At 45.4% G+C, this 14,362-nt stretch overlaps 1 protein-coding gene across 1 annotated transcript in view; it reads right to left on the bottom strand.

Annotated features, from left to right (window-relative positions):
- Positions 1 to 251: 251 nt before the first annotated feature.
- Positions 252 to 14,362, bottom strand: part of LOC110500354 (uncharacterized) — a 24,292-nt gene continuing 10,181 nt past the window's right edge. Inside the window, 19 exon segments of the mRNA XM_090213365.1 lie at positions 252 to 1,413; positions 1,599 to 1,966; positions 1,969 to 2,293; positions 2,295 to 2,336; positions 2,338 to 2,489; positions 2,767 to 2,974; positions 2,976 to 3,073; positions 3,075 to 3,371; positions 3,374 to 3,430; positions 9,454 to 9,564; positions 9,566 to 9,619; positions 9,621 to 9,680; positions 10,983 to 11,038; positions 11,255 to 11,411; positions 11,618 to 11,896; positions 12,909 to 13,176; positions 13,419 to 13,507; positions 13,625 to 13,712; positions 13,811 to 13,943. Coding sequence (XP_090069491.1) covers positions 1,164 to 1,413; positions 1,599 to 1,966; positions 1,969 to 2,293; positions 2,295 to 2,336; positions 2,338 to 2,489; positions 2,767 to 2,974; positions 2,976 to 3,073; positions 3,075 to 3,371; positions 3,374 to 3,430; positions 9,454 to 9,564; positions 9,566 to 9,619; positions 9,621 to 9,680; positions 10,983 to 11,038; positions 11,255 to 11,411; positions 11,618 to 11,896; positions 12,909 to 13,176; positions 13,419 to 13,507; positions 13,625 to 13,712; positions 13,811 to 13,943 — 3,092 coding nt within the window. The 3' untranslated portion in view covers positions 252 to 1,163.

Genomic DNA, 14,362 nt, shown 5'->3' with positions numbered 1-14,362 from the left:
GTGGAGAACATTTGGTATTGCAAAACAGTTTTTAGCAGTAAAGTTGTTTGGGTGTATGTAGGATGAAGGAACAACTTCAAAACCTTCACAGAATGTCTGCATACACTTACGCCTCTAAATTAAGCATTGACAAGGCGGGTTCACACCCTCAACACAGCATAAAAACCCAAGTTGACTCATTCCCAAAGTGAACACACAAACTGAAACGGCTCCTGAGACAAGACAATAGAGACTTAGCAGTTATCCGTTTCAACAGGTTTGCATTTGACGTTTATTTTGTAAGAAAAGACGTGAGAACAAAAAGAACAGAAGTCATATACTGTCTATAAAGATCCAAAAACACGTGACTACTCCACTCAGTAACACAGCACACACCAGTACGAGCTGCAAAGTCTTTATGTTTTGATGTAAAATAATTGAAGCGTTTTTTAAATAATAATAGCCCAGAGAGTTGTATAACAAATGCATCTACTGTCCTGCATTCAAGACGAAACGTGATCGTTTAAGACCGATCTAATTCCAACCTCTATGGCTGGCTGTGTTTACACAGGCAGCCCAGTTCTGATATTTATTTCACTAAATCCGTCTTTTGAACAATTAGATCAGCTCTGAAAAAGATCTGATGTGATTGGTCAAAAGACCAATTAGTGAGAGGCCTCCCGAGTGGCACAGTGGTCTAAGGCTCTGCATCGCAGTGCTAAGCTGTGCCACTAGAGATTCTGGGTTCGAGTCCAGGCTCTGTCGCAGCCGACCGCGACCGGGAGACCCATGGGATGGCGCACAGTTGGCCCAGCGTCGTCCAGGTTAGGGGAGGGTTTGGCCGGCAGGGATGTCCTCATCCCATCGAGCACTAGAGACTCCACGCTGACACGGTCACCAGGTGTACAGTGTTTCCTCCGACACATTGGTACGGCTGGCTTTCCAGGTTAAGTGGTGGGCATTGTGTCAAGAAGCAGTGCGGCTTGGTTGAGTCGTGTTTCGGAGGACACACAGCTCTCGAACTTCACCTCTCCCGAGTCCGTACGGGAGTTGCAGCGATGAGACAAGACCAATTGGATACCATGAAATTGGGAAGAAAAAGGGGTGTAAAAAATAAAATTAAAATAAAACAGACAAATTAGTGGAAAAAAGATCAGAATTGGGGTGCCTGTCTAAACCCAGCCTCAATGTGTTGAACATTGTCTTAGCAGTATGTTGATAATGAAAGAATGTGTGAGACTAGGGGCTAAAAATCGAGTTGTTCTGAAGGTATTGTGATGGAGCCGTGCCTGGCCTTGTTTAGGATGGGCAGAGGGCACATTTTCTACATTGTCTGGAGGGCAGGCTACGATGTCGGCTAGCATGGACGCCATCGCTTCTTCATCCAACTGAGAGAGAGAGTGTGGGTTGTTAGATAACTCTTGTTGGCCAATTCTGTGGCAGAGGAAATGCACAACGGTCATTAACCAACATCATTTGTATATCTGCAAAGTATTCCCCCTAAGCCATGTCCATGTAACACATGGGAAATGTGTGGGTTGTACAGTATAAAAAGCCTGAGTGGTGTAATGGTTATATGGACACATTTCGAACAGTGTGTTTGAGAGTCTTTTTCTTACATTTTTCTTCTCTGTTCCTGTCCTGTTCCTTCCTCCTTTCTCTCTCTCTTCATCCCTCTCCCATCCTCTCCTTCTTTCTCTCGTTCAGGCCCCTCTCCCTTGCTCTCCCTCGGAGCTGTTGATGACCTCATATCCTGTCCGGTATTGTCGCCGCCCTGTTTGGATATTTCTCCCTCCTGATTGGATGGCTGATCGTCACCGTCCACCCTCACTTCCGGTGCAGGCTCCGCCTCCTGTTGGTGTTGAGCAGCAGGACCGTCTTCAGAAGAGAACGTTCCCTCCAGCCGATTGCCTCCCTTCTGCTCCCATGACCTCACTTTCTGCCCATGCCCGGCCCCTTCCTCATCTAGCTCTGCCTGAGCTAGCTCTCTCTCAGAGCTCCGCCCGTCACACACAGAATCTGAGGCATGGTCGGATCATTCATTCCTTCATTGGCATCCTCGTCTCCCTCTCTCTCTTCCTCCAGCACTCTGATGCGCTCTACCTCCTGAGCCTTTATCCCTCCTTCCCCCTTGCTCTCCACTCGGAATCCTCCTATCCCTCCCTCCCCCTCGCTCTCCACTCGGAATCCTCCTATCCCTCCCTCCTCCACCTACCCTCTGAGCACCTCTCCTTCCTCTCGTCCTCCCATCCCGCCTCTCCTCCCTTCTCCGTCCAACAGCCGAATCTCTCCCTCTTCTTCATCCTCCATCTCCCCCCTCTTCCGCCTCATAATCATCAAGGTCTTCATCATCAAATATCCTCATCTGGGAAATCGCTCTCTTCCTCTTCCAGCTCATCCTCCTCTTCTTCATCAGAGCGGTTGATATGAATGACAGTGTGATCTTCGTCAACGGATTAATGTTGCTGCTGTAGGGCTCTGCTGGACTGGGCTAACTGGTTCTGGTGAACCTGTAGAGTTTGAGAATTGTATTTAAAAGGCGCAATACGTAGAAATAGCCATTTCCTGGTTTCTAAAATTCATATTTTTTTGGCCTGATTTCAGTTTGTGACAAAACAAGCTATGTGTAGTGTAGATAATCATTGTAACATCCGTACCTTTGTGAAATGTATTTTCAATAACCCAAAATATTGTATTTTCAGCTGGCGTACAAAATCAAATGATAAATGACTCACAAGCGAAATTTAATGACAGGACATTTAAGTGAAAATTAAGTGATTTTTGTACCTGTATGGGGAGATCCAGTGCTGTAGGTTGACCCGGTGCTGGAGGCTGGCCCTGGAGCAACATCTGCTGGAGCTGGGCTCCAGGCAGGGAGTCAGTTCCGACTCCTAACCCCACAGAGGGTTCCCCGAGTTGGGCCACACCGGTGGAGTTGAGAGGGGGAACCAGAGAGACTAGCGGAGCTGGAGGGAACAAGTTGACGGTGTAGTTTGGGGTGGAGGAGGGAGGTAGAGGGAAGGTCGTTGGAAAGGGGGAGGGAAATGTCCCCACCCGGGTCGCCCCTTGGACAGGGCATGGGGAGGCGACCTGACGCCACCTGGTGCTAAGGAAGACCCGGGAAGAGTGGCCGCAGCGCTGGTGCCATCTTGGCTTTCCAACATCAGCATCCTCTGTGGCACGATTAACACGCCATCGTCCGAATCGCTCTCTAGCGAAATCTCCACATCCGATGCCTCTTCTTTGTCGTAGAGGATGAAAACGGGTCTCTGGCCGCCGGAGAGCCCTGGAAGAACCAGAGGTAGGTGGTTGTCCAGGGAGCTGGGGAAAGGAGGTCCGGGGGTGGGCCCCCCTAGGAGGTTGGATGCCTGGGGGGGTTTGAGGGTGAGGGGGTGCGCGGATGGAGGAGGGAGTTGCATATGGTCAGGGCCTCTGTACAGAAGGAGGATACCTGGAGAAAGATGGGGAGAGATGGGGATAAAGAGAAACAGATTCAGGAAGCAAATGTATTCCAAAAAGGTCGCTTGCCAGTCTAGTACATATCACTAAGGATACAAATTTGCCTGAGCTAACCAAAAGCAGAAAACAACAGCACACATGGAAAACACTCCTACGCTATAAACAAATCTTCCCAGAGTATTACACCTCTCTAAACCAGTCTAAATAGTCCTCAACAGCACGAGGGTAAAATTACACCACTGAACACACTCAGGTGTTCGTCCAGTAGCTTTATCACCTGAGCTTCAGCTAAGAGACGATGACTGAAATGCATGTAATTACGGTCGCATCCTTCACACGCCTCAGAACAAACTGCACAATCAACTCTAGAAAATGAATCCGCTGTTGTAAATGCTTTCATTGGACATGTTCATAAGGTTACACTATAAGGGTGGCTACTTTGAACAATCTCAAATAGAAAATATATTTTGATTTGTTTAAAAAAAATGTTGGTTACATGATTCCATATGTGTTATTTCATCAGTTTTGATGTCTTCACTATTATTCTGCAATGTAGAAAATAGTCAAAATAAAGAAAAACCCTGGAATGAGTAGGTGTGTCCATACCTTTGACTGGTACTGCACGTACACACACACACACACACACACACACACAGTGCATGTATGTGTTGTTGAAATTGTTCCATGTTGTGTTTATATTTTTGTTCAGTATGCAGTAGATATATCAAATAGGGGGGAGTGAGGCTATGGGGGTTTTATAAATAAGTATCAACCAGTGGGTCTTGCGACGTATACAGAGATGACCAGTTTACAGAGGAGTATGGAGGGCAATGATATGTCGTATGAGGCACATTGGTGGCAAATCTGATGGCCGAATGGTAAAGAACATCTAGCCGTTCGAGAGCATCCTTACCTGCCGATCTATGAATTATGTCTCCGTAATCTAGCATGGGTAGGATGGTCATCTGAATCAGGGTTAGTTTGGCAGTTGGGGTGAAAGAGGAGCGATTACGATAGAGGAAACCAAGTCTAGATTTAACCTTAGCCTGCAGCTTTGATATGTGCTGAGAGAAGGACGGTGCCATACTCCCAAATACTTGTATGCAGTGACTACCTCAAGCTCTAAACCCCCAGAGTTAGTAATCACACCTGTGGGAAGAGGGGCATTCTTCTTACCAAACCACATGACCTTTGTTTTTGGAGGTGTTCAGAACAAGGTTAAGGGTAGAGAAAGCTTGTTGGACACTAAGAAAGCTTTGTTGTAGAGCACAACATCCAGGGAGGGGCCAGCTGAGTAAAAGACTATCATCTGCATCTGCATATAAATGGATGAGAGAGCTTTCTACTGCCTGAGCTATGTTGTTGATGTAAATTGAGAAGAGTGTGGGGCCTAGGATTGACCCTTGGGGTACTCCCTTGGTGACAGGCAGTGGCTAAGACAGCAGATTTTCTGACTTAATACACTGCACTCTTAACAAACCAGGCCAAAGACCCCTCAGAGACACCAATACTCCTTAGCCGGCCCACAAGAATGGAATGGTCTACCGTATCAAAAGCTGTGGCCAAGTCAATAAAAATAGAAGCACAATATTGCTTAGAATCAAGGACAATGGTGACATCATTGAGGACCTTTAAGGTTGCAGTGACATCCATAACCTGAGCGGAAACCGGATTGCATACCAGAGACATCAAGAAACCCAGTCAGTTGATTATTGACAAGTTTGTCCAACACTTTTGATAAACAAGGCAAAATAGAAATAGGCCTATAACAGTTAGGATCAGCTTGATCACCCCCTTAATGAAATGAAGGACTGTGGCTGCCTTCCAAGCAATGGGAACCTCCCCAGAAAGGTTAAAAAGGTTGGAGATGGGCTTGGCGATGATAGGGGCAGCAACCTTAAATAAGGGTCTAAACAATCTGACCCAGATGTTTTTTTTGGGGTCAAGTTTAAGGAGCTCCTTTAGCACCTCGGACTCAGTAACTGCCTGCAGGGAGAAACTTTGTAGTGGGACAGGGGGAAAAACAGGGAGAAGCATCGGGGATAGTCGCATTAGAAGGGGTGGGAGATGAGGAAATGTTGGACGGACAAGGAGGCATAGCTGAGTCAAATAGGAATCCTGACTTAATGAACTGGTGATCTACCTCTGGTACTGTCTCCCATATGTCATGAAGATTAGGGATACTGAGGCCTTTGTTCCTCCAGGCTCTCTCTATCTCAGTGACACCACCCACATCTTATCTATGGAATGCCAGCTGTAGGTTTTTACCTAGCCATCACTTAGTTGCCAGCCCCAGTTTAAAAAACTCCTCTCAGTTCACTCAGAATGAAGGAAATACATTTCTTACTACAGTATTAGTTAAGTCAATAATTGCTAACTACTCATCTCAAACAAATAAGGTGAATACATAATTTTCTCCTCACACGCTACAAGCTTGGCACACCTGTATTTTGGGAGTTTCTCCCATTCTTCCCTGCAGATCCTATCAAGCTCTGTCAGTGTGGATGGGGAGAGTCGCTGCACAGCTATTTTCAGGTCTCTCCAGAAATATTAGATCGGGCTCTGGCTGGGCCACTCAAGAACATTCAGAGACTTGTCCCGAAGCCACTCCTGCGTTGTCTTGGCTGTGTGCTTAGGGACGTTGTCCAGTTGGAAGGTGAAACCCAGTCTGTCCTGAGCAGGTTTTCATCAAGGATCTCTGTACTTTGCTCTGTTCATCTTTGCCTCGTTCCTGACTAGTCTCCCAGTGCCCGCCACTGAAAAACATCCCCCAGCATTTTGCTGCTACCACCATGCTTCACCGTAGGGATGGTGCCAGGTTTCCTCCAGACGTGACGCTTGGCATTCAGGCCATCAGACCAGATAATCATGTTTCTCATGGTCTGAGTCTTTAGGTGCCTTTTGGGAAACTCCAAGCGGGCTGTCATGTGCCTTTTACTGAGGAGTGGCTTCTGTCTGGCCATTCTACCATAAAGGCCTGATTGGTGGAGTGCTGCAGAGATGGTTGTCCTTCTGGATGGTTCTCCCATCTCCAAGAGGAACTCTAGAGCTCTGTCAGAGTGACCATCGGGTTCTTGGTCACCTCCCTAACCAAGGCCCTTCTCCCCCCGATTGCTCAGTTTGGCAGGGAGGACAGCTCTAGGAAGAGTCTTGGTGGTTCCAAACTTCTTCCATTTAAGAATGATGGAGGCCACTGTGTTCTTGAGGACCGTCAATGCTGCACACATTTTTTGGTACCCTTCCCCAGATCTGTGCCTCGACACAATCCTGTCTCGGAGCTCTACGGACAATTCCTTCGACCTCATGGCTTGTTTTTTTGCTCTGACATGCACTGTCAACTATGGGACCATATATTTTATTTTATTTATTTATTTTACCTTTATTTAACCAGGTAGGCAAGTTGAGAACAAGTTCTCATTTACAATTGCGACCTGGCCAAGATAAAGCAAAGCAGTTCGACAGATACAACGACACAGAGTTACACATGGAGTAAAACAAACATACAGTCAATAATACAGTATAAACAAGTCTATATACAACGTGAGCAAATGAGGTGAGAAGGGAGGTAAAGGCAAAAAAGGCCATGGTGGCAAGGTAAATACAATATAGCAAGTAAAACACTGGAATGGTAGTTTTGCAATGGAAGAATGTGCAAAGTAGAAATAAAAATAATGGGGTGCAAAGGAGCAAAATAAATTAATTAAATACAGTTGGGAAAGAGGTAGTTGTTTGGGCTAAATTATAGGTGGGCTATGTACAGGTGCAGTAATCTGTGCGCTGCTCTGACAGTTGGTGCTTAAAGCTAGTGAGGGAGATAAGTGTTTCCAGTTTCAGAGATTTTTGTAGTTCGTTCCAGTCATTGGCAGCAGAGAACTGGAAAGAGAGGCGGCCAAAGAAAGAATTGGTTTTGGGGGTGACTAGAGAGATATACCTGCTGGAGCGTGTGCTACAGGTGGGAGATGCTATGGTGACCAGCGAGCTGAGATAAGGGGGGACTTTACCTAGCAGGGTCTTGTAGATGACATGGAGCCAGTGGGTTTGGCGACGAGTATGAAGCGAGGGCCAGCCAACGAGAGCGTACAGGTCGCAATGGTGGGTAGTATATGGGGCTTTGGTGACAAAACGGATTGCACTGTGATAGACTGCATCCAATTTGTTGAGTAGGGTATTGGAGGCTATTTTGTAAATGACATCGCCAAAGTCGAGGATTGGTAGGATGGTCAGTTTTACAAGGGTATGTTTGGCAGCATGAGTGAAGGATGCTTTGTTGCGGAATAGGAAGCCAATTCTAGATTTAACTTTGGATTGGAGATGTTTGATATGGGTCTGGAAGGAGAGTTTACAGTCTAACCAGACACCTAAGTATTTGTAGTTGTCCACGTATTCTAAGTCAGAGCCGTCCAGAGTAGTGATGTTGGACAGGCGGGTAGGTGCAGGTAGCGATCGGTTGAAGAGCATGCATTTAGTTTTACTTGTATTTAAGAGCAATTGGAGGCCACGGAAGGAGAGTTGTATGGCATTGAAGCTTGCCTGGAGGGTTGTTAACACAGTGTCCAAAGAAGGGCCGGAAGTATACAGAATGGTGTCGTCTGCGTAGAGGTGGATCAGAGACTCACCAGCAGCAAGAGCGACCTCATTGATGTATACAGAGAAGAGAGTCGGTCCAAGAATTGAACCCTGTGGCACCCCCATAGAGACTGCCAGAGGTCCGGACAACAGACCCTCCGATTTGACACACTGAACTCTATCAGAGAAGTAGTTGGTGAACCAGGCGAGGCAATTATTTGAGAAACCAAGGCTGTCGAGTCTGCCGATGAGGATGTGGTGATTGACAGAGTCGAAAGCCTTGGCCAGATCAATGAATACGGCTGCACAGTAATGTTTCTTATCGATGGCGGTTAAGATATCGTTTAGGACCTTGAGCGTGGCTGAGGTGCACCCATGACCAGATCTGAAACCAGATTGCATAGCAGAGAAGGTATGGTGAGATTCGAAATGGTCGGTAATCTGTTTGTTGACTTGGCTTTCGAAAACCTTAGAAAGGCATGGTAGGATAGATATAGGTCTGTAGCAGTTTGGGTCAAGAGTGTCCCCCCCTTTGAAGAGGGGGATGACCGCAGCTGCTTTCCAATCTTTGGGAATCTCAGACAACACGAAAGAGAAGTTGAACAGGCTAATATAGAATCAAATCAAATGTATTTATATAGCCCTTCGTGCATCAGCTGATATCTCAAAGTACTGTACAGAACTGTCATATAGACAGTTGTGTCTTTCCAAATCATGTCCAATCAATTGAATTTACCACAGGTGAACTCCAATCAAGTTGTAGAAACATCTCAAGTATGATCAATGGAAACAGGATGCACCTGAGCTCAATTTCGAGTCTCAAAGCAAAAGGTCTGAATACTTAAGTAAATAAGGTATTTCAGTTTTTATTTTTAATACATTTGCAAAAATTTCAACAAACGTGTTTCCGCTTTGTCATTGTGGGATATTGTGTGTTGATTGCTGAGGAATATAATTTTTTTAATCCATTTTATAATAAGGCTGTGGAAAAAGTCAAGTGGTCTGAATACTTTCCGAAGGCACTGTATGTATGCATGTATAGATATATCTGTGTGTGTGTTCTATACGTGTACTTGTGTTTGTGCATGTGTTGATTGTGTGCTTGCAGTGTATGAGTTGGTGAGTGTGTGTGTGTATATGTTCTTATTTAAAGTGGAACGGAAGAGGCAGAATCATGTTTACTTGGTTGCTTAAACACAGACCACCAAACCAAAACACGACAGTGTGCTAGTCACAGCCCCCAAATAACCCTTTAGTCCCCCTCCCTGAGTGTGTGTGTGTGTATGTACTTTCAGGTTGCAGTCCCTCTGTGTGTAGGTCAGGTTCCTGCATGTGTGTGTGTGTGTGTGTGTGTGTGTGTGTGCATGCATGTCTATTAGTGTGTGTGTGTGTGTGTGTGTGTGTGTGTACGCATGCGTGTGTGGTCCCTGTGGGTATATTACCCCCTACCTTCAGACTCCTATCCCTCCTCCCGTGGCTGAGCATGGGCACAGTAAAGTTGAGGGGTGGGGGCACTAAGACCAGAGCCAGTTGCAGACGGTACAGCTCCCTACGGGGTGGGGGTGGGTGCACTGCCATACTGGCCACTCACCCCCCCCAGCCCCGCTGTCACTCCAATTAGCACCATGCTGTTGCTGCAGACACACACACAGGGGGAGGACGACATCGTGGACACGCTAGGGGGAGAGGGATACAGGGTTAACATACACAGCGATCACATAGATACACAAAGGGGCAGGAGAGAGGGGGGGGGGGGGGAAGAGAGAGCGGGGAGGAAAGGAGCACACGCATAAAGAAACATGATCACAAACATGACCAAAATTATTGGCACCCTTGGTAAAGTAGAGTAAAAAAAAGACTATTTTATGCAAATACTGAACCATATTGTACGCTCCATAAAATGGAAACTATACTAATACAACTGCTCAGAGAAAGATTTTGTTAATATTTTCACACTCAAAAACACACCGGTCAAAATTATTGGCACCCTTGTTTTCAATTACTCCGGCACTGAGCCTTTTTCTAAAATGTTTTATGAGACTGGAGAACACATTGGGGGGGATCTTAGACTTCATCCATACAGAATCTTTCCAGAACCTTGATATCCTTCGTCTGCCTTCTTCAATTCAAACCACAGGTTTTCAATGGGGTTCAAGTCCGGAGACTAAAATGGCCATTGCAAAATGTTGATTTTGTGGTCAATTAACCATTTCTTTGTGGAATTTGCTGTTTGCTTGGGGTTATTGTCTTACTGAAAAATCTACTCCACTTGTCAAGTTTCAGCTTCCTAGCAGAGGCAACCGGGTTTTTGGCTAAAATGTCCTGGTATTGGGTAAAGTTCATAATGCTGTTGACCTTAACAAGGGCCCCAGGACCAGTAGAAGCAAAATTGGCCCATAATATCAGCGATCCAACCACCACCATATTTGACAGTAGGTATGGGGTTCATCTCTGCTTATCACAACTTATTTCAAACACCAAACCCACCACTGGTGTGCGTGGCCAAATAGTTTTCATTGTCATGTCATCTTACAAATGTAGATGCTTGGAGTTTGCTAAACGGCATTGGCAATTGGATCGGAACCGGTGCTATGGCCAGAAGACAGCAAAATAGAGCTCTTTGGCCGCGCACACCAGTAGTAGGTTTGGCGTTGAAAGCAGGATGTAATAAGCAGAAAACAACCCCATACCTACTGTAAAATATGGTGGAGATCTTTGATATAATCATTTTGAAACCTTATTTTTTAAGATAATTTTTTTATTACTTGTTAAACAAAATATGGGGTTCAATTGTATTAGTATAAAATCATTTCACAAACAAATTAGCATACAATATAGCTCAGTACTTGTATTATTATTTATTCTATACAGTCTTTTTTTTTTTTGCTCGTCTTTATCAAGGGTGCCAATAATGTCGTTCATGGCTGTATTACAAGGAAGGTAATACAACACACATATGAGACACACACACAACTGACCTAGTGTATATCTTCCTTCAGTAGAGATCCACTGGTCAGTATGACTTGTCTCAATGCTGCAAAGAGAGAGACAAGTCATATGCTGTATTACTATACTCATCACAGCTCGTCAAGATATCATTGACCTGTGATTGATTGTAAATGCTAAAAATACACTATGAAAGGGATTGGTCATTCATTGGCAACATGGACTGGAAAATGTATACATTTGTTTTGCTTACCCACATCTCCAATAATCAACAAATGTCAGCACACTAGATAAACCCCCTCACCTCTGAGTGCAGACAGGCAGGTGTCCTGATTGGCCAGCGAGACTCCTTTCCTCTGGAAAGAGGCGCCGCCCCTGTCGCTCACAGCCAATCCAGGCTTCCGGCTTTTAGTGCAGGGCTTTTTGGAAACCAGATCACGGAGCTGAGGAGAGCTGGTGGGCTGGAGAGGAGGAGGAAAAAGAGAGGAGAGGGGGATGGTGTTAGACTTAAGTGGAGCGTGAGTAAATATCGCGCAATGGCACCCTATTCCCTATGTAGTGCACTACTATTGACCAAAATCTTTTGACCAGAAATAGTGCACTACATAGCCATAGTAATGACCATCCTAAGCTTCTCGTTGGCAATATACCAATCAGATCCTCTTACCCTAACAGAGTCCGCCAAGGGTGTGTTGTCACCCAGCAGGTGGGCCAGTAGGCGCTCGGAGTGGGTGTCGCTTCCCTGCAAGACACTGGCTGAGGCTCCTCCCACTCTTACCTAGAGTTCTATGGTACGGTACAAGGACACACGCACTGCACTATGGGTCAAAAGGAGAGAGATTATGAACATACGAATACAAATAAAGGAGGTTTGGAGTGTGTGTAGTTCGCCAGTGTGTGTCAGTGGAGGCTGCTGAGGGGAGGACGGCTGAGGGGAGGACATCCACTAGATGTCACCAGTATTTAGAACCTGTTTTGAGGATTCTACTCTAAAGGAGGGGCTCATAAGGGCTCTTTGAGTGAGTGGTTTGGCAGAGTGCCACAGCTTAGGTCTGGCGCGCTCACGTGAAAGGTAACTACGTTCCACTTCATTTGTACAAACAAAGGAATTGTCCGGTTGGAACATAAATGTAGTTTTATGTTAAAAACATCCTAAAGATTGATTCCATATTTAGGTTGGCATGTTTCTACAGGCTGTAACGGAACTTTTTGAACTTTTCGTCCGACGTTCGGCGCAACCTGAACACGCTTTTGGATTTGTTTACCAAACGCCCTAACAAAAGAAGATATTTGAACATAACTGATGGACATTATCGAACAAATCAAACATTTATGGTGGAACTGGGATTCCTGGGAGTGCATTCTGATGAAGATCATCAAAGGTAAGTGAATATTTAAAATGCTATTTCTGAGTAATGTTGACTACCCAATATGGCGGATATCTTTTTGGCTGCTTTGTACTCTGTACTCAGATTATTGCATGGTTTGCTTTATCCGTAAAGTTTTTAAAAAATCTGACACAGCGGTTGCATTAAGGAGAGGTTTATCTAAAGTTCCATGTATAATAGTCGTATCTTTATCAATGTTTATTATGAGTATTTCTGTAAATTGATGTGGCTCTCTGCAATATCACCGCATGTTTTAGAACTACTGAACGTAACGCGCCAATGTAAACTCAGATTTGTTTATATAAATATGAACTTTATCAAACAAAACATGCATGTATTGTGTAACATGAAATCCTATGAGTGTCATCTGATGAAGATCATCAAAGGTTAGTGATCAATTTTACCTCTATTTGTGCTTTTTGTGACTCCTCTCTTTGGCTGGAAAAAATGGCTGTGTTTTTCTGTAGCATGGTGGTGACCTAACATAATCGTTTGTGGTGCTTTCACTGTAAATCATTTTTGACATCAGACACTGTGGCTGGATTAACGAGAATTTTATCTTTAAAATGGTGTAAAATACTTGTATGCTTGAGGAATTTTAATTATGAGATTTTTGTTGTTTTGAATTTGGCGCCCTGGACTTTCACTGGCTGTTGCAGGGGGGGGTTCCGCTAGCGGAAGCCACCAACCTCCTTTGGTTTGTATGTACGCGTAGCGCGCAGGGGGTTTGTGTGTGTGTGTGAGATACCTGGTTTCAGGTAGAGGGGTCCAGGCAGACAGGGTCTGAGAGAACAGTCTCTGTAGCACACTGGAATACTGCACCAACCCACTGCCTAAACTGAGATAGGAAAGAAGAATTCAAGTCCATCAGTCCACTAATTAATAAAACACTCATTGCATTTAGATTTTTTTTTTTCAAGCCAGCACTTGCGTAGCCTGATCCCAGATCTGTTTGTGCGGTCATGCCAACTCCTTGTCCCTCATTGTTTGACTAGACAATGACAGCAATGGAGTTGGCATGAGCGCACAAACAGATCTGGGACCAGGCTAGCACTTGGGTTGCCTTCAGTAGGTGCTTACGCTGTGATGAGAGCGTGCAGCACCCGCAGAGTATCTTTGTGTATGGCAGGCAACACCAGCAGCTTCACACACCCATCAGCTGTTACATTCTGTTGATAAAGAGAGCCTTGTTAACGATACACCAAGACCCCCGTGTACCTAACCTTACTGCATTTTTGGTTTGACAAAACAGTGGTGAGTGAGTGAGTGAGTGAGTGAGAACTCACTATGCTCTTGGAGCTGACCGCCAGGGCGCGACAGACCAGGTTTAGCACCTGCTGTACAGGTAGACGCACTGCAGAGGCCGGGTCCACACTGTGTGTGAGAGAGAGCGAGAGAGAAGAGACAAGACATGAACAATTGTAATTTGGGTAGTTAGTAAAAGCTTCCAGTGTGTGTGTGTGTGGACCTACCGGAGTGTGTGTTTGAGAGCCAGGCAGGTAGCTCTGTGTCTGTGTTGTAACTGCAGCAGGAGGAGGGGGTCTGTGTCATGCAGAGGAGAGTAGGGCAGCTCTACACCTGGCCCTTCATACTGCACTGTCCCTTCTGAAACACAAGAGGGCAGAACACACAGTAGGGAAAGAGGCATGACTCACTAGACTAGATAATAGGGATGGGAATCGTTCCTTTCAAGCACGATCTAGATACATGGGCTCTGATATGGATACTTTTAGTGTGAAACGTTTCTTTTTGATTTGGGGAACAACATTTGTTGCATGAAAACATTAATTTTCCGTTCTAAATTCAAACCTGTTACCGATGGTGCTATAGCCTGACGACTCACACTAAATTCTCACGCTGCTCTGTTGTTCGCTACCGACTTTAGTCCGAGACTGTCATCATTGAAGTTGTTCGTGGTGACGAGGGCACGTGGGGCTTTGTACAAAAAGTCCTCAGCGATTTGATCGTCTCTAACCAATCAGAGTATCAAATCCAAAGACTCATTTTCAAACCGCCGCTCTGGC

Source organism: Oncorhynchus mykiss, chromosome 21 (assembly GCF_057628025.1).
Source record: "Oncorhynchus mykiss isolate SJ-2025 chromosome 21, ASM5762802v1, whole genome shotgun sequence".
NCBI classification, from domain to species: Eukaryota; Metazoa; Chordata; class Actinopteri; order Salmoniformes; family Salmonidae; genus Oncorhynchus; species Oncorhynchus mykiss.
The sequence above is the reverse complement of the archived record's forward strand: the minus strand, read 5'-3'. Positions and strand labels throughout refer to the sequence as shown.